This window comes from Lithobates pipiens, unplaced genomic scaffold, assembly GCF_037356315.1.
Source record: "Lithobates pipiens isolate NorthernLeopardFrog02 unplaced genomic scaffold, aLitPip1_a1.2 Scaffold_23, whole genome shotgun sequence".
Classification (NCBI taxonomy): domain Eukaryota; kingdom Metazoa; phylum Chordata; class Amphibia; order Anura; family Ranidae; genus Lithobates; species Lithobates pipiens.
This window is the reverse complement of record NW_027507785.1, coordinates 323,033,122-323,058,477: the sequence shown is the minus strand read 5'-3', so window position 1 is coordinate 323,058,477 and position 25,356 is coordinate 323,033,122. Positions and strand designations below refer to the sequence as shown.

At 43.3% G+C, this 25,356-nt stretch overlaps 1 protein-coding gene across 1 annotated transcript in view; it reads left to right on the top strand.

Annotated features, from left to right (window-relative positions):
* USP24 (ubiquitin specific peptidase 24) overlaps window positions 1-25,356 on the top strand; it is a gene marked incomplete in the record, with an annotated part of 216,339 nt that overhangs the window by 81,226 nt on the left and 109,757 nt on the right. The window contains 11 exon segments of the mRNA XM_077450643.1: window positions 2,093-2,149; window positions 4,091-4,165; window positions 9,082-9,240; window positions 9,323-9,437; window positions 12,095-12,198; window positions 15,810-15,917; window positions 18,375-18,470; window positions 18,556-18,717; window positions 22,987-23,094; window positions 23,276-23,425; window positions 24,641-24,772. Coding sequence (XP_077306769.1) covers window positions 2,093-2,149; window positions 4,091-4,165; window positions 9,082-9,240; window positions 9,323-9,437; window positions 12,095-12,198; window positions 15,810-15,917; window positions 18,375-18,470; window positions 18,556-18,717; window positions 22,987-23,094; window positions 23,276-23,425; window positions 24,641-24,772 — 1,266 coding nt within the window.

Sequence of the window (25,356 nt, the reverse complement as noted above, 5' to 3'; positions counted from 1 at the left end):
TTTTTATCATTTTGCTCGCACAAATAGAGCTTTATTTTGGTGGTATTTATTCACAACTCCGTTTTTTTTTTTTTTTTTTTTTTTGCGATATAAGCACAAAAAAAGCGGAAATTTGGAAAAAAAAACATTTTCTTTTTTCTATTTTAAAAGAAATCCAATAAAATCAAATTTTGTCATAAATTTAAGCCAAAATGTATTCTGCTACATGTTTTTGGTAAAAAAAAAATTCCGTTAAGTGTATAATAATTGGTTTGTGTGATCATGAACATATGTACGCAAATGATCATGTACATATGTGTGCAGGTGATCACGTACATATGTGTGCAGATAATCATTGGGACATGTGATTTTAGTGGGACATATGTTTTTTTATTTGGGGACATGTGTGTTTACACTGTAGGTTTATACTAGCCTGGTGATCAGTTAGTAAAAAGCTGTAAAAACAGCTCATACTCACTGATCACCAGCCGGCTGCAGCGATCTGCTCTCCTCTCCTCAGCGATGACTTCTATGTGAGGAGAGGAGAGCCGATTGCCTAGCAACCGGCTGTTTGTTTACATCACATGACGGCCATGATTGGACACGGCCGTCATGTGATCAGGAGGGCCAATCACAGAGCCCTCCTGCCGATCCGAGATGTGCCGTGTGCCCGGGTGACACGAGCACACCAGGATCGTGCCGCTGCGCGGGTACGCGCGCGCGATCCCCCTCCTTCTGAAGGACGTTCCTGAACGTCCTATCAGAAGTAGACGGCTCCCACCCGGCCGTATATATACATTGGCCGGGTGGGAAGTGGGGATATATATATATATATATATATATATTTATATATTCTGTTTTATTACTTTATTTTTGTACTTGCGGCTTGATTGTGTCATCCTGTCTTTTTTTCAGGTAGACCCAATCGGACCCTCCATTCTCCTCCTACGGAGTGAAGGGTGTGAACGGACTTGTATTGGTTTACACCCACTTACATCCAATCTGCTAAAAGCAGATGAGGACCCATTGCCCTTCCATCTATCAGTTGGTATGGCAGTCAGGTGTAAACGGACAGGTGGTCCGCCCATAGAGGGGAATGGGCTGTGTCTGATCTGCATAAGCGAAGCAGGCGCTGTCCAGTCAGCCGCCTGCTTAGCCTGGGATCGGCAGATCCCCCCCTTCCCCCGAGTAAGCGGACTGCTGGTGGAGTCTTCCCCGTTTGAAAGGGGCCTTATAATTTAAAGCCCAACTCCCCTGAAAATGTAACTTAACCACTTCAACCCTGGAAGGATTTACCCACTTACTGACCAGGCCATTTTTATTTTTTTTTGCCGATACGGCGTTGCGTCGAACTGACAATTGCGCGGTCGTGTGCCGTTGTACCCAAACAAATTTTAAGTCTTTTATTTTCCCACAAATAGAGCTTTCTTTTGGTGGTATTTGATCACCTCTGCGGTTTTTTTTTTTTGCGCTATAAACAAAAAGAGCGGCAATTTTGAAAAAAAAAAAAAACGCAATATTTTTTTACTTTTTGCTGTAATAAATATCCCCCCAAAAAATATATTTAAAAAAACTATTTTTTTTTCCTCAGTTTAGGCCAATATGTATTCTTCTACATATTTTTGGTTAAATCGCAATAAGCGTATATTGTTTTGCGCAAAAGTTATAGCTTCTACAAAATAGGGGATAGATTTATAGCTGATTTTCTTTCGGTATAGGCTGATATGAATTTTTCTACATCTTTTTGGTAAAAAAAAAAAACGCAATAAGCGTATATTGGTTGGTTTGCGCAAAAGTTATAGCGTCTACAAAATAGAGGATAGAATTCTGGTATTTTTATTATATATTGGTCATATGTAATGATCTAATTTTCTGAGATACTGAATTTTGGGTTTTCACTAAACCATAATCATCAAAATTCAAAGAAAGAAATGCCTGAAATATATCGCTCTGTGTGTAATGAAACTATATATAAGTTTCACTTTTTGAATTAATTAATGAAATAAACTTTTGATGATCTTCTAATTGTTGAGATGCACCTGTATAGGAAAATATTCCAGGATGAATTCCTGATGTTATAACACATCATTTTTTATTTTCTCAGGCAGTGTCGGCTCTGGTTCAGCCCCTCGGAGTGTGTGCAGAATACCTCAATTCCTCTACTGTACAGGTAACAAATCTAGGATGACATTTTCTTTTGAGATTTACTTTTTAAAACATTTTTTTTTTTTGTTTAAAGTAAAAATAAAAAATAGTTAAAAATTCTTAAAAAAAAAAAGAAAAAAAAATAATTGGAAAAAATATTTTTTTTACTCACCTCTAAATGCCTGTTGCTAGGGGGTCCCTTGTAGTCTGCCTTCAATGCCCGGGCTGGTGACATCACTTCCCCTCGCGCCGCACAGTCATCTGGGACCTGTCACGTGTCCCAGATGACTGTGCGTTGTATCACCGCTGGTGCATGCGCAGTGGGTGCCCGGCTGTAAGAATGACGGCGCCGCGTGGAGCGGGAACGGGGGGGGGGAGGGCCTTCGTTCCCTCACATCGCTGGACCCTGGGACAGGTAAGTGTCCGATTATTAAGTCAGCAGCTGCAGTATTTGTAGCTGCTGACTTGTAATTTTTTTTTTTATTTTATTTTTTAGGGGGGCACCCCACTTAAAATTATTTTTTTAGACCCTCTGTGTATTGGTTTTCTGCTTATCAGGAATTATAAGTACCCTTGCTGGTCAAATGTACCCGTTTACCTCAAATGCAGCCATGGTACTTCTACTCCCTGATAATTAGATGAACCACTGCATGGAGGGTGGACAGTTTTTTTTCTCATATGTCAAATAGTTGAGGTTTTAGGCCTCATGCACACTGGATGTTCAGCCCCAGTGCATGAGACTTTGGCATTTTAGCTGCAGCTGAAGGGTATAGGTACCATCCAGCCCCCCCTGCCAGCAGCATGTCAAATCCTATGTATCTGACCGCTGCTGCGGCTGGACAGGGCTGGGTGGTGCATCAAGTGGTATGCATCATTCCAGGTATTTGTCCCTGGGTACATGCTGCCCTAATCTCAATTACCACTGAGTGCAGCACCCAGCCCCATCCTGCTGCAGCAGCTGTCAGACACTTAAAATTTTACAGGCTGCCAGCAGCAGGGCTTAATGGTGCACCTGTATTTGTTTTTAAGAAAAAAGGGACGGTGCACTGATCAGGTGCATTACCAAAAATTATTATAATTTAGGTAAAAAACAGAAATGATTATACTCGCTTAAAAACGTGGTATACAAGGATATCATTGAAAACGGCAATAGCGAACGGTTTCTCTTAAGTCTGTAGTTGGAACCGGAGATGCCGGAAGACCAGACGGTATTGCGGGGTGGCTAACGTGTTTCGATGGAGAACCTCTTTCTTGTATCATGTCTGCAATATCATGTCTGCTTATAGTATTAGCAAAATTTTAATTCGGTGCACCTCTAGCAGACATGATGCATGAGATAAGACTGCAGACATGATACAAGAGATCAATGCTGCCTCCTCACCAGGGCCTGTCAGAGGCTGCCGCCTCCTCACCAGGGCCTGTCAGAGGCTGCCGCCTCCTCACCAGGGCCTTTCAGAGGCTGCCGCCTCCTCACCAGGGCCTGGATCAGAGTGGCAATCTCCCACTGCGTCACGGAGCTTGATTTGAATTTCCCAGGCCGGGTGGCCACAGTAACAATGTCCAGCCTCCTGTGACACGTCACACTGATTCAGTGTCCCGGCATTGGATCAGTGTGCCATCTATCATAAGAGGCGGGACATTGTTACTGCTGCCGTCTGGACAATTCAGCTCTGTGACACAGAGGGAGAGCGCCGCTCTGTGTGACAAGGAGGGAGGGGAGGACTAATGACACCCCCTGTAGCCCCACCCCCTTAACGGTGCCATTATTGGCACCTTTTCTTCTTTCGGCCGCATGTTGAAAACAGTTTTCGGCCGATATTTCAGTGCACCTCTACTCCTGGGGGATCAGTGTGTGTGTGTGATGTATAAAATAATATTGATATATATTTGTATTCAGAATACTTTTCTTTATTTTTTGTTAAATAATAATTTCTGATTTTGAAATCTTGCTTCTTTCTGCCATCAGCCAATGCTGGATCATGTTATTCATAAGATGATAAAGTACGTACAGAATGTGGAAGAGAAGGATCTGAAGGACAAGGTATGCTTCCCATAGTCTTCATAGACTCTCCATTTCTTGAGTTCAAAACCGTGTCTGCTTCCACAGTGCTCCGGGTTTCCCTGGCCTAATAGTGACTACACATGCTTCAATAAATGGTCAGATTCACTTCCAATCCATATTTTTTAGTCAACCCATTTGATCAATATGCCACACACTTGGAAGTGGATTTCAATCACTAGATCAGATACAGTCATAAACTAATATCGTCAGTTTATGATCGCATCTCTGCTTCCACCATGCAACCTCAGAATCTGATCAATCCAATGAAATCTCAGTTTTGCCGATCGATGCAAAATGATCAGTAAAATTCCCCTCTGCCAAATCGGCTAAGTATGATTGAATATGATCGATCAAAATTGATTCTAAATCGATGAAAGGGAAAATGATGGCTGTTTGATCGATTGTGGATTTGATTGCAGCACAGTAGCGAAGTGGAAAGCACTTCCACCGAGCAGCACTGGGGTCATGGTCGACTCCCAACCAAGGCACGACCTGCCTGGAGTTTGCGTGTTCTCATTGTGTCTGGGTGGGTTTCCTCCAGGTACTCCGGTTCCCTCCCACACTCCAGAGACATGCTGGGAGGTTAATTGGCTTCTATCTAAAATGGCCCTCGTATATGAATGTGGGTTGTCAGATCAAATCCAAACCATACTACCTGCCTGGAGTTTGCATGTTCTCCCCGTGTCTGGGTGGGTTTCCTCCATGTACTCTGGTTCCCTCCCACACTCCAAAGATGTGCTGGGTGGTTAATTGGAGATATATATATATATATATATATATATATATATATATATATATATATATATATATATATATATATATATATATATATATATATATATATATATATATAATTTAATAATATAATATATTTTTTTTTAATGTGAGTTGGGGACCTTAGATCGTAAGCTCCCTGAGAGCAGGACTGATGTGAATGTATAATATATGTAAAGCGCTTTTGTAAATTGATGGCGCTGTAATAAATACGTTTAAGACCACCTTAAAGTGGAGTTCCACCCAAAAATGGAACTTCTGCTTTAAGTGCAGGTGACCCCCCCTGACATGCCTCATTTGGCATATCATCATTTTGGGGGAAGAGTGGGTACCCTGTTTTTAAAGGCACTTCCTCCCACTTCCTCCCTGGCGATGGAAGGAAGATCCCCCTCTTCCTCCCTGCAATCTTCCGGGACACGTGTCAGGTCCCAGAAGATTGCCTGGTCAATCGCATCGCTGCATGCACTGTGCGTGCCCAGCTGTGAAGCCACAGCCGGACGGTCTCAGTGCCGGCGCCGCGGAGAGGAGCAGGGCTTCATATGCCCGCATCACTGGACTGTGGGACCGGTAAGTGTCCGATTATTAAAAGTCAGCAGCTACACTTTTTGTAGCTGCTGACTTTTATATGGGTGGAACTCCGCTTTAAGGCCAACACTTTATGTTGCCTACTATGCCACCTACTGATGAAATTCAGTATTGTGTGTGATAGAGCTGCAAGATTCTGGATATAATCTTTCTTTCTTTCTTTTTTTTTTCCTTCCTCCTTCCCCCTTCCTCCTTCCTTCCTCCTTCCTTCCTTCCTTCCTTCCTTCCTTCCTTCCTTCCTTCCTTCCTTCCTTTCCTCCTTCCTTCCTTCCTTCCCTCCCTTCTTCCCTTCCTTCCTTCCCTCCCTCCCTCCTTCCTTTCCTTCCCTCCCTCCTTCCTTTCCTTCCCTCCCTCCCTCCTTCCTTTCCTTCCCTCCCTCCCTCTCTCCTTCCTTTCCTTCCCTCCCTCCCTCCCTCCTCCCTCCCTCCTTCCCTCCCTCCCTCCCTCCTTCCCTCCCTCCCTTCCCTCCCTCCCTTCCCTCCCTCCCTTCCCTTCCCTCCCTCCCTTCCCTCCCTCCCTCCCTTCCCTCCTTCCTTCCCTCCCTTCCCTCCTTCCCTCCTTCCTTCCTTCCTTCCTTCCTTCCTTCCCTCCCTTCTTCCCTTCCTTCCCTCCTTCCTTCCTTCCCTCCCTCCCTCCTTCCTTTCCTTCCCTCCCTCCTTCCTTTCCTTCCCTCCCTCCCTCCTTCCTTTCCTTCCCTCCCTCCCTCTCTCCTTCCTTTCCTTCCCTCCCTCCCTCCTTCCCTCCCTCCCTCCCTTCCTTCCCTCCCTCCCTCCCTTCCTTCCCTCCCTCCCTTCCCTCCTTCCTTCCCTCCCTTCCCTCCTTCCTTCCCTCCCTTCCCTCCTTCCTTCCCTCCCTTCCCTCCTTCCTTCCCTCCCTTCCCTCCTTCCTTCCCTCCCTTCCCTCCTTCCTTCCCTTCCTTCCTTCCTTCCTTCCCTCCCTCCCTTCCCTTCCTTCCTTCCCTTCCTTCCTTTCGTAGAATAAAGATCATAACTCTCTCACGATTCTAAAGAATGTTTGTTTTTATTTTAAAGATTTACAACCCCTGAACATTAGGTTGTCAAACACGATGGCAGTAAAATAAGACATAATACTCTTTGCTTTAATCACATTTAAAGATTTTTTTATGAAAAATAAAGCAATGTGTAAAAGAAATAAGAAAATGCCCAATAAGTTTTATATTGGGGTCTTTTTAGTACTCGCCAATACCAATTATCGTTACCCTAGTATAACTTTTTTGTTTACACTTCAGCTGTCACCAATGGTAGAAAGCGTTGAGAAGTTATTTTTACAAATGAAATAAATTTATTTTCAACGTAAAACGTGTAAAAATATTAAGCAAACAAAAAAAAGTTTTAATTATTAATAGTTTATAAAATAGAAATAAAAAATCTGCAGGAAAAAAATGAAATGGAGAAGGAGAATAAGGTGTTAATAAGGCTAATTAGAGTAAATTAAAGGATATCTAAATGATCATTTAAAAAAAAAAAAAAATGTCATACTTGCCTCCTTTTTGCAGTTGGTTTTGCACAGAGTGGCCCCCGATCCTCCTCTTTTGGGGTCCCTCAGCGGCGCTTCTGGCTCCTCCTCTTCTCGAATGCCCCATTGAAAGACCGCTCTCCCTCGTGGCCACTTGTGCGGGCGTGATTCCGTGTCCTGCGTCTATTGACACAGACCGCAGGACTCGACCTCGCACCCCCGGCTCTGGCATCATTGGATTTGATTGATAGCAGCGCAGCCATTGGCTCCTGCTGCTATCAATCTATCCAATCAGGACCAGAGACTCTGGCTGGAGCTGGTGTGCTCGTCCCCGTCGATGGAAAGACTGGGTTCAGGTTAGTAAAGGGGGGGGGCTCGAGGGGATGGCTGCATCACAGGAGGCATCGAATGCATTAAGGTGAAAAACCTTGAGGGTTTACAACCCCTTTTAAGGGTAAATAAGGGGTTAAACAGGAACAATTGTATAAAAAGCGCAAAAAAAATGCTTTAAACTGACTTCATTTGCAGACCAAAGTTCATCACTATGATGTGTAAATGAATAAACCAAAGGACTGATAAGAAGATACAATGTTTCTTTTTAGCTGTGAGCCTGGGAACATCTCTGCACTTTTCACATGAATCCTGAAAATGCAGGATTAACCCCTTCAGCCCCGGAAGATTTGGCTGCTCAATGACCAGAGCATTTTTTTTTTTGCGTTTTGCACTGCGTCACTTTAACTGACAATTTCGCGGTCGTGCGACGCTGTACCCAAACAAAATTAACGTTCTCTTTTTTTTTCCCCACACAAATGGAGCTTTCTTTTGGTGGTATTTGATCACCTCTGTGGTTTTTATTTTTTTGCACTATAAACAAAAAAAAGCGTCAATTTTGGGGGAAAAAAACACTATTTTCTACTTTTTGCTATAATAAATATCCCCAATTTTTTATTTTTTTTAAAAAAAAGCTAATTTTTTTCTCGGTTCAGGCCGATAAGTATTCTACATATTTTTGGTAATAAAAATTGCAATAAGCTTATATATTGATTGTTTTGCGCAAAAGTTATAATGTCTACAAATAGGGGTTAGATTCATAGCATTTATATTTATTTTTTTACTAGTAATGGCGGCGATCTGCGATTTTTATTTTATTTTTTTATCATGACTGCGGCATTATGGCGGACACATCGGACACATTTGACATATTTTTGGGACGATTGACAATTATACAGCGATCAGTGCTATAAAAATGCACTGATTACTGTATAAATGTCACTGGCGTGGAAGGGGTTAACACTAGGGGGTGATCAAGGGGGTTAAGTGTGTTCCCTGACTGTGTGTTCTAACTGTAGTTGGAGGGGATGACAGATCGTGGTTCCTAGCTATTAGGAACTCACGATCTGCATCTCCTCTCAGAACAGAGCGGGGATGTATGTGTTTCCACACACACATCCTTGTTCTGCCTCTCGTGCCCGCGATCGCTCGTGGCCACGAGTGTCGGCACCCTCGCAGTGCAGCGTGCACGCGTTTGCTATCCCGCTTAAAGGAGCTAACGTACAGCTACGACGGCTCGTGGGAATGTGCCGACCTGCCGCAGTATAATGGCAGCTGGTCGGCAAGCGGTTAAGATCACGTGGTGGGTCGATCTTTTAACGATTAATTATGCAGCTCTAGTGTGGGTTCATATAAAGGGTTTGATGAATCTCAGTTGGGTCTTGAGTAAAGCTGGGTCTCAGTCCAACAAACCCTGTAAATAGGGAAGGAGGTAAGGTCCGAGAGGGCCTGCATGAGTTGAGCGTTGAGTTTGTGGAGTCGGTGGAGGACCCCAACTTAGAGTATCTCCTGGTAGGACATCTCCTGGTAGGACATCTCCTGGTAGGACATCTCCTGGTAGGACATCTCCTGGTAGGACATCTCCTGGTCTGTTCTTTAGCTTCTCCTGCATTCCAAATAAATGAAATAAGGAGCTGGCGCTCTTTGGTCAGCAACTTTTCTGTAAGACCAACGTTCTTCCTCCAATCAAGCCTTCATAAATCCTGACCCGTTCTTCTTTCCTCCCGCAGAGGTTAGTGAGTATCCCCGAGCTCCTGTCTGCCATTAAGCTGCTGTGCATGCGTTTCCAGCCGGACCTGGTGAATGTGGTGGACGATCTTCGGCTGGACATCTTGCTACGAATGCTGAAATCTCCTCACTTTAGCGCAAAAATGAATTCTCTCAAAGAGGTAAGCGAGACTGACCGCTGCAGTCCCTCTCCCTGCACCGTGCACCTTACTTGAAGCTCTGTTTTCCCTCCCCTCCCCCAAGGTAACCAAATTAATAGAAGACAGCACTTTATCGAAATCTGTGAAGAACGCAATAGATACCGACCGGCTCCTGGATTGGCTGGTGGAAAACTCTGTCCTATCGATAGCACTGGAAGGTTCGTGTTTCACTCAACTAATTTTGTTATTTAAAACTAGTCAGTGGCGAAATTACCAGGGTCACAAATGTGGCGTTTGCGACTGGGCCCTGGCGTTTCACTCACCAACGTGGGGGGGCTGATGGCATGGAGGAGGCCCGATGGCATGGAGCAGGGCGGGGCCCGCTGCAGAACATGAAAAAGGATATCGCTAGGGTCGGTTCACGCTGCTGCGACCCCCAAAGTAATGGGAATTGCGACTTTTTTTTGTGATTTAACATTGCGATCTTTGGCACTCAGATCACACCATAGTCATAGAAAAGCAGAAACTTTTTTTTTTTTTTTTTTAAACTTTAGTCGGCACCCATTGAAATGAATGTGTTTTGACTTGTTATGCAGCAGTGATATATGGCCCCCGAACTGATGGAGAGGGCCCCCGGTGGGGGGGGGGGGGGGGGGGTCGCGCTTCCTGTTATTTTTGCACCAAGGCCCTATAGGCCTTTTACTCCCAGTTTAACTGTCCCCGGCCTGTCCCTTTTGATCGCAGTCTAAAGCCTCTTACACGCGATCGGATTGTTGGCCAACAGAGCGTCAGATTTTTGTCCGAATGGGCGTGTGCCGTGAACTTGTCTTGCATACAAACGGTACACAATTGTCGGCCAACAGACGCGAACGTAGTGGCGTACTACGAGGAATTTCAGCTCTTGAATGCCACCCTTTGGGCACATTCTGCTAATGTCGTGTTTGAGCATTGATTCTGAGCATGCGTGTTTGTACTTTGGACTTTTGTCTGTCTGACGGACTTTTGTCTGTCTGACGGACTTTTGTCTGTCTGACGGACTTTTGTCTGTCTGACGGACTTTTGTCTGTCTGACGGACTTTTGTCTGTCTGACGGACTTTTGTCTGTCTGACGGACTTGTGTATAGGCAATATGAAAATCTGATAACAGACTGGCCCGCTGAAAATCTCCTAGCCTGCCAACAGGCTGGACAACAATTGTCTGGAGCGTACTAACTGTTGGATTTTAGGCACACAATCCCCTGCCGAAAATCCGATCGTGTGTACGAGGCTTAACTGTCCTTTTTCTGTCTCTTTTATTCCCAGTCGAACTGTCCTTGGTCCACCCCTTTCATTCCCAGTCTTGCTGTCCCTGGCCGGTCCCAGTCTTGCTGTCCCTGGCCGGTCCCTTTCAGTCCCAGTCTTGCTGTCCCTAGCCGGTCCCTTTCAGTCCCAGTCTTGCTGTCCCTGGCCGGTCCCTTTCATTCCCAGTCTTGCTGTCCCTGGCGGGTCCCTTTCATTCCCAGTCTTGCTGTCCCTGGCCGGTCCCTTTTCATTCCCAGTCTTGCTGTCCCTGGCCGGTCCCTTTTCATTCCCAGTCTTGCTGTCCCTGGCCGGTCCCTTTTCATTCCCGGTCTGTTCCTCCCTGGCCGGTCCCTTTTCATTCCCGGTCTGTTCCTCCCTGGCCGGTCCCTTTTCATTCCCGGTCTGTTCCTCCCTGGCCGGTCCCTTTTCATTCCCGGTCTGTCCCTCCCTGGCCGGTCCCTTTTCATTCCCGGTCTGTCCCTCCCTGGCCGGTCCCTTTTCATTCCCGGTCTGTCCCTCCCTGGCCGGTCCCTTTTCATTCCCGGTCTGTCCCTCCCTGGCCGGTCCCTTTTCATTCCCGGTCTGTCCCTCCCTGGCCGGTCCCTTTTCATTCCCGGTCTGTCCCTCCCTGGCCGGTCCCTTTTCATTCCCGGTCTGTCCCTCCCTGGCCGGTCCCTTTTCATTCCCGGTCTGTCCCTCCCTGGCCGGTCCCTTTTCATTCCCGGTCTGTCCCTGGTAGGGATGAGCTTTGGCGTGTTTGCACAGTCCACGTGCAGAGCCCGCCAGGAAGTCGGCGCTGCGCTAATCACAGGCTGTGAGACATTGCCCGATCTCTGCAGCTGCGCATTGGAGCAATGTCTCACTGCCTGTGATTAGCGCAGCCCTGACTTCGTGGCGGCCTCTGCAGGAGTGTGCGAAGACGCCTGAGCTCATCCTTAGTCCCTGGCCGGTCCCTTTCATTCCCGGTCTGTCCCTGGCCGGTCCCTTTCATTCCCGGTCTGTCCCTGGCCGGTCCCTGTCTCTGGGGTGTCTGTTTAAAAGAAATAATAAAAAAATTATATATATAATTTTTCTTTTTTTTAAAACTGAGATACTAGAGAATAAAACCGGCGGTCGTTGCAATATTTTATGTCACGCTGTATTTGCGCAGCGATCTTTCATACGCAATTCTTTTGAAAAGATGCACTTTCCTGAATTAAAAAAAAAAAATGATGACTAGGGGGTTCTAAGTAGTTTTCCAGCAAAAAATAATAATTTAAACAAACGTCAGAAAAAGTCCTGGTCCTTAACTGGTTAAATGCCATTTTGACGAAGGGGGATGGAGGACCCCGGGAGGGCAAAATATAAGCAACTTAAACTTTAATTGTACATGCGGGTATTCGTGTTTCCCATTACGTGGCGTGATTTATGTGAGGGTGAGGTTCGTGCTTTTGGTTAATTGTGGTCTCCAGCAGCAGCTGATGGGTTTCTCTGGGATTAAATTAAATTAAAAAAAAAAAAATTATTTTGGATTTGTGTTTTTAGTTTGCAGTGAAGTCTCTGCACTCCGGGGGGGGGGACTGTATGAGCTGATGTGTGATTTTTCCTTTTTCAGGAAACATTGACCAGGCACAGTACTGTGACCGGATAAAGGGAATCATTGAACTGCTTGGAAGTAAATTGTCCTTGGACGAACTTTCCAAAATCTGGAAGATACAGGTGAGAGATGTGCTCAAGTACCAATCGCATTTTCCCCTAAAGAAGCAAAACTTAAATGCCCCAACACTTTGCAAGACTCTTGGAAATCCTAGTCCCTGGGATGGGTAAATGACATATTCACCACTTGTCATATATTATGTACCCTAATTATTATGAATCCCCCCCCCCCCCCCAAAAGAAAAAAAGCATCACCTGGCTATCTTTTCTTTATAATAAAATACTTTACAGTGCCTTGAAAAAGTATTCATACCCCTTGAAATTTTCCACATTTTGTCATGTTACAACCAAAAACGTAAATGTATTTTATTGGGATTTTATGTGATAGACCAACACAAAGTGGCTCATAATTGTGAAGTGGAAGGAAAATGATGAATAGTTTTCAACATTTTGTACAAATATGTGAAAAGTGTGGGAGGGGGCATTTGTATAGCGCCCCCCGGAGTCAATACTTCGTAGAACCCCCTTTCGCTGCAAGTCTTTTTGGGGATGTCTCTACCAGCTTTACACATCTAGAGAGGGACATTTCTGCCCATTCTTCTTTGCCAAATATCTCAAGCTCTGTCAGATTGGATGGAGAGCGTCTGTGAACAGCAATTTTCAAGTCTTGCCACAGATTCTCAAGTGGATTTAGGTCTGGACTCTGTGACTGGGCCATTCTAACACATGAATAGGCTTTGATCTTAGGCTTCATGTACACGGGACGGTTTATATAGAGAGAGAGAGGTAGAGATATATATCTCTATCTCCCTCTCTCATAATATATCTATATATATAGATAGATAGAGAGAGAGAGATATAGATAGATAGAGAGAGAGATATATAGATAGAGAGAGATATAGATAGAGAGAGATATAGATAGAGAGAGATATAGATAGAGAGAGATATAGACAGATAGAGAGAGATATAGACAGATAGAGAGAGATATAGAGAGAGATATATAGAGAGAGATAGAGAGAGAGAGAGATAGAGAGAGAGAGAGAGATATAGAGAGAGAGAGATATATAGAGAGAGAGATATAGAGAGAGAGAGATATAGAGAGAGAGAGATATAGAGAGAGAGAGAGATATAGAGAGAGAGAGAGATATAGAGAGAGAGAGATATAGAGAGAGAGATATATAGATATCTCTAATATATCATTTTTTTCTCTTCAAAACTACCATGCTTAGCCTCGTTTAGAAGCATCCATCATTTGAAATGCTTCTAAATGAACCCATTTATTTATTTTTTTTGCGTCCAAAAAAGTGTCTAAACTCAGCTGCCTAGAAACGACTATAAACGATCCCGTGTACATGTACTAATAAGATAACATAGAGGAGAGTTTAGGAGCCGTTGAAAAATGTGCCCAACTGGCTCTGAATGCCAGTTTAGTAGCAGCCGTGTACATGAGGCCTAAACCATTCCATTGTATCTCTGGCTGTATGTTTTGGGTCGTCCTGCTGTAAGGTGAACATCTGCCCCGGTCACAAGTCTCTCTAAAACAAGGGGGTCTGAATACAAATACACGCCACACTTTTCACATATTTATTTGTAAAAAAAAAAAAAATTTACATTTTCCTTCAACTTCACATTAATGTGCCACTTTGTGTCGGACTATCAAATAAAATCCCAATAAAATACTTTTATGTTTTTTGGATTATAACATGACAAAATGTGGAAAATTTCAAGGGGTATGAATTTTTTTTCAAGGCACTGTGAAGTATATTATTATAATGAAAAGTTAGCCAGGTGATGCTTTTTTCTTTGGGGGGGAGGGGGATTCATAATAATTAGGGGACATAATACATCATCAATTTCAAGGGGTATGAATACTTTTTTCAAGGCACTGTACATTATATATTTTGCATTGAATTGCACTGTTATATATTGCACTGATATTATTCATGTAGCTACACAAGCCATCCCCGGGTTATAAACAAGATCGAGTCTGTAGGTTTGTTCTTAAAGAGGGATTCCACCTAAAAAAAAAAAATATTAAAAGCCAGCAGCTACAAATACTACAGCTGCTGACTTTTAATAAATGGACACTCACCTGTCCCGGGGTCCAGCGAGGCCGATCGATCGCTCGGCTCTCGGCTGCTGCCGTCACCATTCTAGGTGAGGGAATCAGGAAGTGAAGCGAATCGGCTTCACTTCCCGGTTCCCTACTGCGCATGCGCGAGTCGCGCAGCGCAATAGGAAATCTCCGCGCTGTCACTGTGACCCGTGTGTGTCCCAGCAGACAGCGCGGCAGGACAGGAAATGGTGTAGACTCCCACGGGAGTCTATGCCCGGAAGTGGGTGTAAAAACCTGTCTTTGACAGGTATCTCCACCCCCCCTCCCCCCTGTAAGGTGCCAATTGTGACACCGGAGGGGGGGAGGGTTCCGATCAGCGGAAGTTCCACTTTAGGGTGGAACCCCGCTTTAAGTTGAATCTGTTTATAAGTCGTAAGTGTAGCTCCAGCCAAAAAAATGTTCAGAAGATTTCGCCTCACTTTCTGTCCCAATGACAATTTGGATTTTGAAAATTTTGGGTTGTTGTGAAATATAATAACTCTTACAGGAGAGAATTTCCCTTCCTAGGGGTAGATCTCATCTCACTTCATGTTGTCTTCCTCCGTTTCTAAGTAGAATCGTTTGTAAGTCAGATGTTTGTAACTCATGATCCGCCTGTACTGTACAGAGTTCTATTGGAAGTTTATTTCCATTTTTATTTTATTTTTATTTTTTTTTGGTAAAAAATGGTGTGGTTGACATAGAAACGTTGCTTTGAGAAGGAGGCTTGGTAAACAGTACAGGAAGTGCTCAATGTAAGGGCGGAAATGCACTCCACTGTGGACTCAGAAACCAATACTTAAAGAGGAAGTAAACCCTGATGAGTTTACTTCCTCTTTGATTCCCCGCAAAGGTAAAGCATAATGGACGACTATGCATCGCATCACATCGTAGTCCATTTTGTGTCACTTACCTGACAACAGGAGCCAGCGAAGTCATCGCTGTCTTCTGTAGTCCGGAGCATCCATCTTTCTCGGTGGGTCTCGCCGCTCCGCCGCTGTCATTCGACGAAGCCGCGATGACGTCAGTCCCGTGCATGCACACGGGAGCCGCCACTCGCGGCATATCGCCGTTGACAGTGGCGCGCTCAGTGCGCCTGCCCGCCACTGTCTACGGCGCATGCGCCGTAGACAGCGGCGCCTGTATTTTGGCAAATATCTCCTAAACCTTGTAGGTTTAGGAGATATTTCTTGGACCTACAAGTAAGCCTTAATCTAGGCTTACCTGTAGGTCCAAGTGCTTTGTAAGGGTTTACAACCACTTTAAGATGGCGCTGCCTAACCCCTGGAAACACATTTTTTTTAAAGTTTCTTTAAACAGTAAGTAATATGCGATTTGGGCCGGATTACAGTGGCTATAGTCTGATAATTACTTATTATAATGGACTAAATGACAAGAAGCATCAGAGTGGGAGAGTTTACTTCCTCTTTAAATAACACGCAATGTTCCCTCTTTGTGTATGTATGAACATTCAATAAAATATAATAAATAACGCAATGTTTATAGTGAAACTCCTGCTGTGCATATGTAGTTTACTGATGTGTTCGGATTTCTTATATATGATGTCTTCTCTCCCCAGTCCGGCCAATCATCCACTGTGATAGAAAACATTCATACTATAATCGCAGCTGCAGCTGTGAAGTTCAACCCAGATCAGCTCAACCACCTCTTTGTGCTAATTCAAAAGGTAACTACTTATCCGATCCGTGACTGCTGCTCCTATCTGCCCATCCCGTCACTGGCTTCCCCTCCCCCACCGTGTAAAATTCTAAATGCTAACCATAACATACAAAGCCATCCACAACATCGCCCCCATCTACATCGCCAACCTCATCTGCAGATATCACCCAAATCGTCCCCTCCGCTCCTCCCAAGACCTCCTGCTCTCTAGCTCCTTTGTTACCTCCTCCCATGCTCGCCTTCAGGACTTCTCCAGAGCCTCTCCCATCCTCTGGAACTCCCTGCCCCAGTCTGTCCAATCAGCCCCTACCCTTCCCACCTTTAGGAGATCCTGAAAACTCATTTATTGAGGGAAGCCTATCCCACACCCCCTCCCTTTAGAATGTAAGCTCTACGATCCGGGCCCTCCTGTACCTTTTGTGTTGAACTGTACTGTAATTGTGTTGTCCCCCCATCCCCCCCCCATATACATTGTAAAGCGCTGCGTAAACTGTTGGCGCTATATAAATCGTGTATAATATTAACTTTGTGTTGGGGTGTTGGCTGCATGTGTTATTACTGAAGATCAGCTGAGGCCTGTTCTAGACACATTTGTCATGTTTGGGGGTTCCATATAATTTTCTAGCAAAAAAAAAAAAAAAATTAATTTTACATGTAGGAGAGAAACGTCAGAATTGGCCTGGATGGGAAGTGGTTAATATCATCGTTAGGGCTGGTTTACACCCCAAAAACGCATTCTGGATCCATTCCAGAGGCATTTTTGCATGTGCTTTTTTAATGCTTTTTTAGGCACAAAAAAAACAGGGCAGTCTGCCAAGAATCAAAACATTCTTTATCAGTTGAAATTAAGTTTAAATATTGTAAAAATTTGTCAATGAAACAGACTTTGTGTGTAAGTGAAAAAAGTTTAACCACTTAAACACTAAACCTTTTTCTGACATTTGTTGGTTTCAAATTTAAATCTTTTTTTTTTTTTTGGGTAGAAAAATTACTTGGAACCCCCAAACATTATATATATATTTTTTTGTAGACACCCTAGAGAATAAAATGGTGGTTGTTGCAATATTTTATGTCACACTGTATTTGCGCAGCGGTCTTTCAAATGCAATTTGTTTTGAAAACATTGCTCTAATGAATAAAAAAAAAAAAAAACAGTAAAGTTAGCCCATTTTGTTTTGTTTTTTTGTATAATGGAAAAGCTTTTACGTCTCGAGAAAGAGAGAATCGTGATCTTTTTATTCTAAGTAAAAAAAATTGTGATTCTCATTTTGGTCAGAATCGTGCAGCTCTACTGCTGAATGACCAGGCCTTTTGTTGCGATTAGGCACGGCGTCGTTTTAACTGACAATTGCGCGGTCGTGTGACGTTGTACCCAAACAAAATTGACATCCTTTTTTTCCCACTAATATAACTTTCTTTTGGTTTTTATTTTTTGCGCTATAAACAAAAAAAAGTGTAAATTAAAAAAAAACAAAAAAAAAAACACAATTTTGTACTTTTTGCTATAATAAATATCCCCATTTTTTTTTTCGGTATAGACCGATATGTATTCTTCCAACTATTTTTGGTAAAAAAGAAAAACGCAATGAGCGTATATTGATTGGTTTGCGCAAAAGTTATAGCGTCTACAAAATTGGGGATAGATTTATAGCATTTTTATTATTAATATTATTATTATTAAAATTAGATATATAGATAGATATATAGATAGATATAGATATATATATATATATATATATATATAGATAGATAGATAGATAGATAGATAGATAGATAGATAGATAGATAGATAGATAGATAGATAGAGATATATATATATATATAGATTTTTTTTATATAGATAAAATTTTATAATTTTTTTTTCGTTTTTTTTAACTAGTAATGGCGGCGATCTGCGTTTTTATTTTTTATATTTATTTATTTATTTTTTTGAGACACGGACACTTTTGACACATTTTTGGGACCATTGGCATTTATACAGCGATCGGTGCTATAAAAATGCACTTATTACTGTAATGTCACTGGCAGGGAAGGGGTTAACACTAGGGGAGAATCAAGGGGTTAATTGTGTTCCCTGTGTGTTTTTCTAACTGTAGGGGGAGGGGACTGACTAGAGGCGATGACGTCTCGCGGTTCCTAGCTATTAGGAACTCGCGATCTGTCACTCTTCGCAGAACAAGTATTTGTTTACACACGCGTCCGTGTTCTGCCTCTCCTACCCGTGATCGCTCGTGGCCGGCAGTCATCGTGACCGTCTGCCACGAGCATCAGCACCCCTGCAGTGCAGCGTGCACGCTCCTCCGTCTACCTGCTATCCCGATCCCACGAGCCGGCGTATAGCTATGGCGATTCGTGGGATCGTGCCGACCTCCCGCTGTATGACGGCGGCTGGTCGGCAAGTGGTTAAGTTCCTGTTATTTGCAGACTGACCCCTTTATTGTATTTTTTTTTTTTTTTTCCGCAGAGCTGGGAAACGGAATCCGATCGGGTTCGTCAGAAACTGTTGAGCCTTATAGGGCGCATCGGACGAGAGGCACGCAACGAGGCGACAACAGGAAAGGTGAGGCCTGGAGTGCCAGCCTGGGGCCCCTCCCCCCCCCCACGGCCTTTTATAACCCGCAGTAATTACATCTCTTACTCTGCAGGTGTTGGAGGTCCTCTGGGATCTCGCTCACTTACCAACTCTGCCATCTAACTTAATCCAACAAGCCTTAGAGGAGCACCTGACAATCCTGAGTGATGCCTATGCAGTAAAAGAGACTGTCAAGAGGAGCTACATCATAAAATGCATCGAGGACATCAAAAAGGTAAACTTTACTGTAAACTTTTATAATCTGTGTCACTTATTGTCCTTTACCATGCTCTCCACAACTGGTTGTTCCTGGTAGCATCTTGTTGCATTTGCCGCAGACCTCAAACAACAATATGCAGCCTGTTCATTTTATGTTTATTGCTGTCAGACAGCATCAGCAAAAATGTATGCTGTTGTAGGAAAGTGAAACGCATTCATTAATTTTTTTTTTTTCTGGGATATGCTGTGAACACCCTATTTTGTCTGATAAAGTAAAAAAATCTGAACACAGCATGCCAACTTTTATTTTATTTTATTGATTTTAAAAACCTCAAACTGAAATCCAGGCAAGTTAAAGAGGAACTGCAGTCCGCTCATATAGTTTGTAATAAAAACATCTTTGCCATTCTGAAGCTTCCCTCCAACCACTTTGCATATTATTTTATATACACTGTGATTCTGTACTTGTCAAATATGCTGCCGAAATCTCCCTCCACAGAGTCTGGCTGTGGCCATTTTAACTGTGGACAGCTGAAGCTGCTGCCTTTTCACTCCCTGGATTTACACAGACACACCTCCAGCTCTGCAGCTCTCATTGGCCCTCTTATGACTCACCCCCCCCCCCCCCCCCCCTCCTCCCTTCCTGGCAAACTCTCATGAGAGTGAGAGAGAGAGTTGTGCATGATGTCATAAGCCTAGACTAATGACCAGACAAGAAACAGGAAGTGGGCTGTATAAGGGATTTACTGGCAGAAAAAAAGGTTGTATTATCCAAGGTAAAACAACAAGAAGGGCAGAAGATTTAATAGATGGAACGATTAAAAAATGACTGAAGGTCCGCTTTACAGGGGTTGTGAAGGTACGTGTTTTTTCACCTTGATACATCCTATGCTTTAAGGTGAAAAAAAAACACCTGGCAGTCACCAATTTCCCCCCGTTTTACTTACCTGAGCCCCCAATTTCCGTCGGCGCATCCCCGTCATCCCTCTTTCAATGGGGTTCTCGGCTCTTGATTGGGTACATGTATAGCAGCGCAGCCATTGGCTCTTGCTGCTGTCAATCAAATCCAATAACACAAGCACCGGGGTGGTGGGACCGTCTTAGTAGCATCATGGGCCCCTGGGCGAAGTAACGCTTTGGGGCCCCTACAATGGAGACAGTGCAGGTAAACGGACATCAAGTAGTTTGGAAGCAGACAAGCGGAGCTTCCCCTTTTGGGTGGAGCTCCACATTAATTACATGAACAATCATTCTGTACAGCAAAGAAATAATGGGAGAATACTACATACATAAAGTAACAAAGCTGTCCTGTGCATAGAATATATCTGCTGGAATGATGCTCAGGACAGTTGTAACAAGTTTAGACCGCCAATAAAAGTCATGAGGCACCATCCAGCCTGACAGGACCTCAGATACCCCGAGCATTGTAACCTCTCTACATCGTGTATACATCCAGAACTCCTAACTCCACACTCACACACGCATACACGCGCACACATACGCACATACACGCGCACACACATACGCACATACACACGCGCACACACACAGTGTCATGGTTTGTCGCCATTCCACATGCGTGCACGGTTTTAACCACTTAAGCCCCGGACCATTTTGCTGGCCAAAGACCAGAGCACTTTTTGCGATTCGGCACTGCGTCGCTTTAACTGAGAATTGCGCGGTCGTGCGACGTGGCACCCAAACAAAATTGATGTCCGTTTTTTTTCCCCACAAATTGAGCTTTCTTTTGGTGGTATTTGATCACCTGTGCGGTTTATATTTTTGGGCTATAAGCGAAAAAAGAGTGATAATTTTGAAGAAAAAAAAACACTTTATTTTTTACATTTTGCTATAATAAATATCCCCCAAAATATATTAAAAAAAATAAAAAAATTTCCCTCAGTTTAGGCCGATATGTATTCTTCTACATATTTTTGGTAAAAAAAAAATCGCAATAAGTGTTTGGTTTGCACAAAAGCTATGACATTTTTATTAATTTTTTTTATTTTATTTTTTTATTTTTTTTTACTAGTAATGGCGACGATCAGTGATTTTTATCATGACTGTGACATAATGGCGGCCACATCGGACATTTTTGACACATTTTTGGGACCATTGTCATTAATGCAGCAATCAGTGCTATACAAATGCACTGATTCCTGTGTAAACGACACTGGCAGTGAAGGGGTTAACCACGAGGTGGCAGTGTAGGGGTTAAGTATGTCCTGGGGAGTGATTCTAACTGTGGGGGGCGTGGCTATGTGTGACACGTCACTGATATCTGCTCCCAATCACAGGGAGCAGAGATCAGTGACACTGTCACTAGGCAGAACGGGGAAATGCTTGTTTACTTTATCATCTCCTCGTTCTGCCTCTCCGTGAGGCGATCGCAGGTATCCCCACGGACATTGAGTGTATATATATATATATGTGTGTGTGTGTGTGTGTGTGTGTGTGCGCACACACACACACACACACACACACACACACACACATATATATATATATATATATATACACACATATATATATATATAATTAGAGGTTGACCGATATATCGGCCGATATTTGCCGTTTTTTAATTAATCGGCATTGGCCGATTGAGCTGATAAAAAGGCCGATTTAGAACAGCGGGACTTGGAAATGACTTCTGTAATAGAAGTCAGTGTAAGTTGCCTGAGTCGTCATAGAAACTTCCTTCCTCCTCTCTGGGCAGGCTGCCAAGAAAAGAACAAAATGATACAATGTTTACACTTCTGAATGAATGAACTCATCTCAGTGTGTAGAAGTTCTCAGTTTAACCATTTAAAGCGGGAGTCCGCCGGGACTCCGCGTTTTTTTTTTTTTTTTTTAAAGCCAGCAGCTACAAATACTGCAGCTACTGACTTTTAAAATAGTGACACTTACCTGTCCAGCGCGCCCGCGATGTCGGCACCCGAAGCAGATCTCTAGATCGTCTCTCGGGTCCTGCCGCCGCCATCTTGGGTATGGGAATCAGGAAATGGAGCCTTTCGGCTTCATTTCCCGGTTCCCTACTGCGCATGCGCGAGTCGCGCTGCGCAATAAGGACGGTCCCCGCTGCCTCTGGGATCTGTGTGTTTCCCAGCAGGCAGTGGGGCACTTGCGGAAAGGGGCGGGCACTTGCGGAAAGGGGCGTAATCGACGCCCCTTTCCACAGAGAGCTATCCCGGAAGTGGGTGCAGAATACCTGTACTGTACAAGTATCTGCACCCCCCTCCCCCCTGAAAGGTGCCAATTGTGGCGCCGGAGGGGGGGAGGGTTCCGATGAGCGGAAGGTCCACTTTAGGGTGGACCTCCGCTTTAAAGACTAAATCTTTTCTGACACTTCTTGCTTACAAGTAAAAGTCCTGTATTTTCTGCCAGAAAATCACTTAAAGTATATATATTTTTTTAGCAGAGATCCTAGGGAATAAAATAGCGGTTGTTGCAACATTTTATGTCACACGGCATTTGCGCAGAGGTCTTTCAAATGCATTTTTTTGGGGGGAAAAAAAAAAAATACACTAAACGATTTAAAAAAAAAAAATAAAAAAAAAAACTAAAACAGTAAAGTTAGTCAATTTTTTTTTTTTTTTTCGTCCAAAAGTTTTGAGTACTTGTTTTTATTTTATAGGCTGCTTGCACACTGGAGCGGGCAGACGTTGATGGTAAAATGTTGCTAGTTTTAGCAGTGCTTTACCATCATTTTAGCGGTGCTATTCAGCTGCTAGTGGGGCGCATATAATCGTAGCTAGCGGCCGAAGAAGAGGTTAAATGCGCCCGTGAAGCACCGCTGCCAAATCGCATTGCATGCGCTTGGGCAGTGGTGCCCATTAATATCAATGGGCAGGAGTGGTGGAGAAGCGGTATACACCACTCCAAACCTGCTGCTTGCATCGCCTCAGTGTGAAAGCACTCTATCTTTCACACAGACAGCAGGGGAGCCTTTTTACAGGCGCTATTTTTAGCCCAAAATATATATATATATATATATATATAAAATGTTTAGGGGGTTCCAAGTAATTTTCTAGGAAAAATACAGTTTTTTTTTTTTTTTTTTACTTGTAAACAGAGTGCCAGAAATGCACAGTCGGCAAGTGATTAGGAATGCCACTAACACAAAAGCTTTTCAATGTTTTTTGCTTGTTGTATCCCAATTTAAAGCCATGCGTTTTTTTGTATCTGATTTCTGTATCTGTTGTGTCCTATTAAAAACAAAAAAAAATTAATAAATAAAAAAAGCTTTTTCTTTAACTGTGCCACCTTTTCTTCATTTTCTCCCAAGTCATCTCAGCATAACAACCCACAAGTGGTGTGGGTGGTGCCAGCCTTACGCCAGCTCCACGAGATAACCCGCTCATTTAACAAGCAGACCTACCAAAAGCAAGACAAGGTAGGAGGACTTGGGTTCTACTGGGATGCAAATGCTTTCTGGTTTATTATCCATAAAAAAATGTTTCTTTCCTGAAAGGCCTCGCAAAATTCTGTCCCTGCAGAGAATTTGAAAGGGAGGTGCTATGGAGAACTGTATTTTCTAGGTTGTAGACCGCAACTAACCTTCCATTTCTTTTCAGAGTATCATCCAGGATCTGAAGAAGAACTTTGAGATCGTCAAGCTGGTGACAGCTAGCCTAGTGGCGTGCCATCGCTTGGCCGTTAATGCTGTTGGTCCTGGAGGGCTGGCCGGATCCTCTTTGGTTGACGGCAGATACACTTACCGGGAGGTATCTGACATTGAAAGTCTTGATATAGAAATCTGATAGATCTACCTACAGTTTAGTTCGCACTATAACCGCCTCAGCCCCGGGAGATTTTACCCCCTTCCCGACCAGAGCACTTTTTGCTATTCGGCGCCGCGTCGCTTTAACTGACAATTGCGCGGTCGTGTGACGTTGCACCCAAACAAAATTCACGTCCCTTTTTCCCCACAAATACAGCTTTCTTTTGGTGGTATTTGATCACCTCTGCGGTTTTTATTTTTTGCGATATAAATAAAAAAGCGACAATTTAAAAAAAAAAAAGCTATATTTTTAACTTTTTGCTATAATATCCCCCAAAAATATATAAAAAAAAAATTTTTTCCTCAGTTTAGGCCGATACCTATTCTACATATTTTTCGTAAAAAAAAAAAAAAAATCACAATACGCATATATTGGTTTGCCCAAAAGTTATAGCTTCTCTACAAAATAGGGGATAGTTTTATAGCATTTTTATTATTATATTTTTTTATTTTTTTTTTACTAGTAATGGCGGTGATCTGTGAGGAAGGAGACCGTTTAGGTTTTCGGATGCTGTATGCAATCCTTAATATGGGTGGTCGCATAAAACGCTATCTAATGCCCCGTACACATGATCGTAATTTTGGTCGGAAAAAGCTCTGATGGTTTTCCCGATAGGATTTCGCTCAAGCTGTCTTGCATACACACAGCCACACCAAATTCCGTCCGTCAAGAACGCGGTGACGTACAACATGTGCGACGGGACTAGAAAAAGGAAGTTCAGTAGCCAATAGCTTCCATCTCATAGTTGAATCTGAGCATGCGTGAGTTTTTGCACGGCGGAATTGCATTACACACATCGGAAAAATTGAGAACCTGTTCTCAATCCTTTGCTGGCGGAAATTCGGCCAGCAAAATTCCAATGGGGCATACACACGGTCGCATTTTCCCGACAAAAAGCGATCATCAGTCTTTTGCTGGCCCGAAAATTCCAACTGTGTGTACGAGGCATAAGAGGTGGACTTGACCTTTTAGAGCTGCAGAATACCTATTGCTTGCGGACTGTTCTATACCATTGGGTTCCACTGCTTGTTTAAGGATGCGTTAGCATTGCAGCCATGAAGACTTAAAATGAATAATTTTATACGTTTTCTTTCTGGTAATGTGCAGCATCTTCTTGAGCCATCAGTGAAATATAACTTTACTATTCTACTATTTCAGTATTTGGAAGCACACCTGAAATTCCTGGCATTTTTCCTGCAAGAAGCCACCCTGTACCTCGGCTGGAGCCGCGCCAAAGAGATCTGGGAGTGCCTCGTCACCGGCCATGATGTGTGCGAGCTCGATCGTGAAGTAAGGCCTGTGAGCGGTAAAATATCAGGACCGCATTTTGAATTTAACGTGATTGTAAGGGTTTGTTTTTAAATAAAAATAACAAACATATCATATAAAGAGTAAGGGAATAAAGGAGGGGAATTTTTAGCGGTGCAAAATATAACAATGGTATACACAAAATATACTAAAAATTCATGTTAATTTATTACATATACATTAAAAAGACATTGGAGTACAGAATTATACAAACAGTTGTATAAACATGATTACTGAGCTGAAAGGATCCCGGTAGTAGGTGTTGGCAGGATAATCGCACTTGTTCCCGACATGTTTCGCAATGTGCTTCTTCAAGGGAAACGTGCAACTGACAACAAATTTAATTTTCAAGAAAAAGGGGAGTTTAGACCATGCAAAAAAAACATTTTGCATGGTCTAAACTCCCCTTTTTCTCTTTTTTCTTGAAAATTAAATTTGTTGTCAGTTGCACGTTTCCCTTGAAGAAGCACATTGCGAAACATGTCGGGAACAAGTGCGATTATCCTGCCAACACCTACTACCGGGATCCTTTCAGCTCAGTAATCATGTTTATACAACTGTTTGTA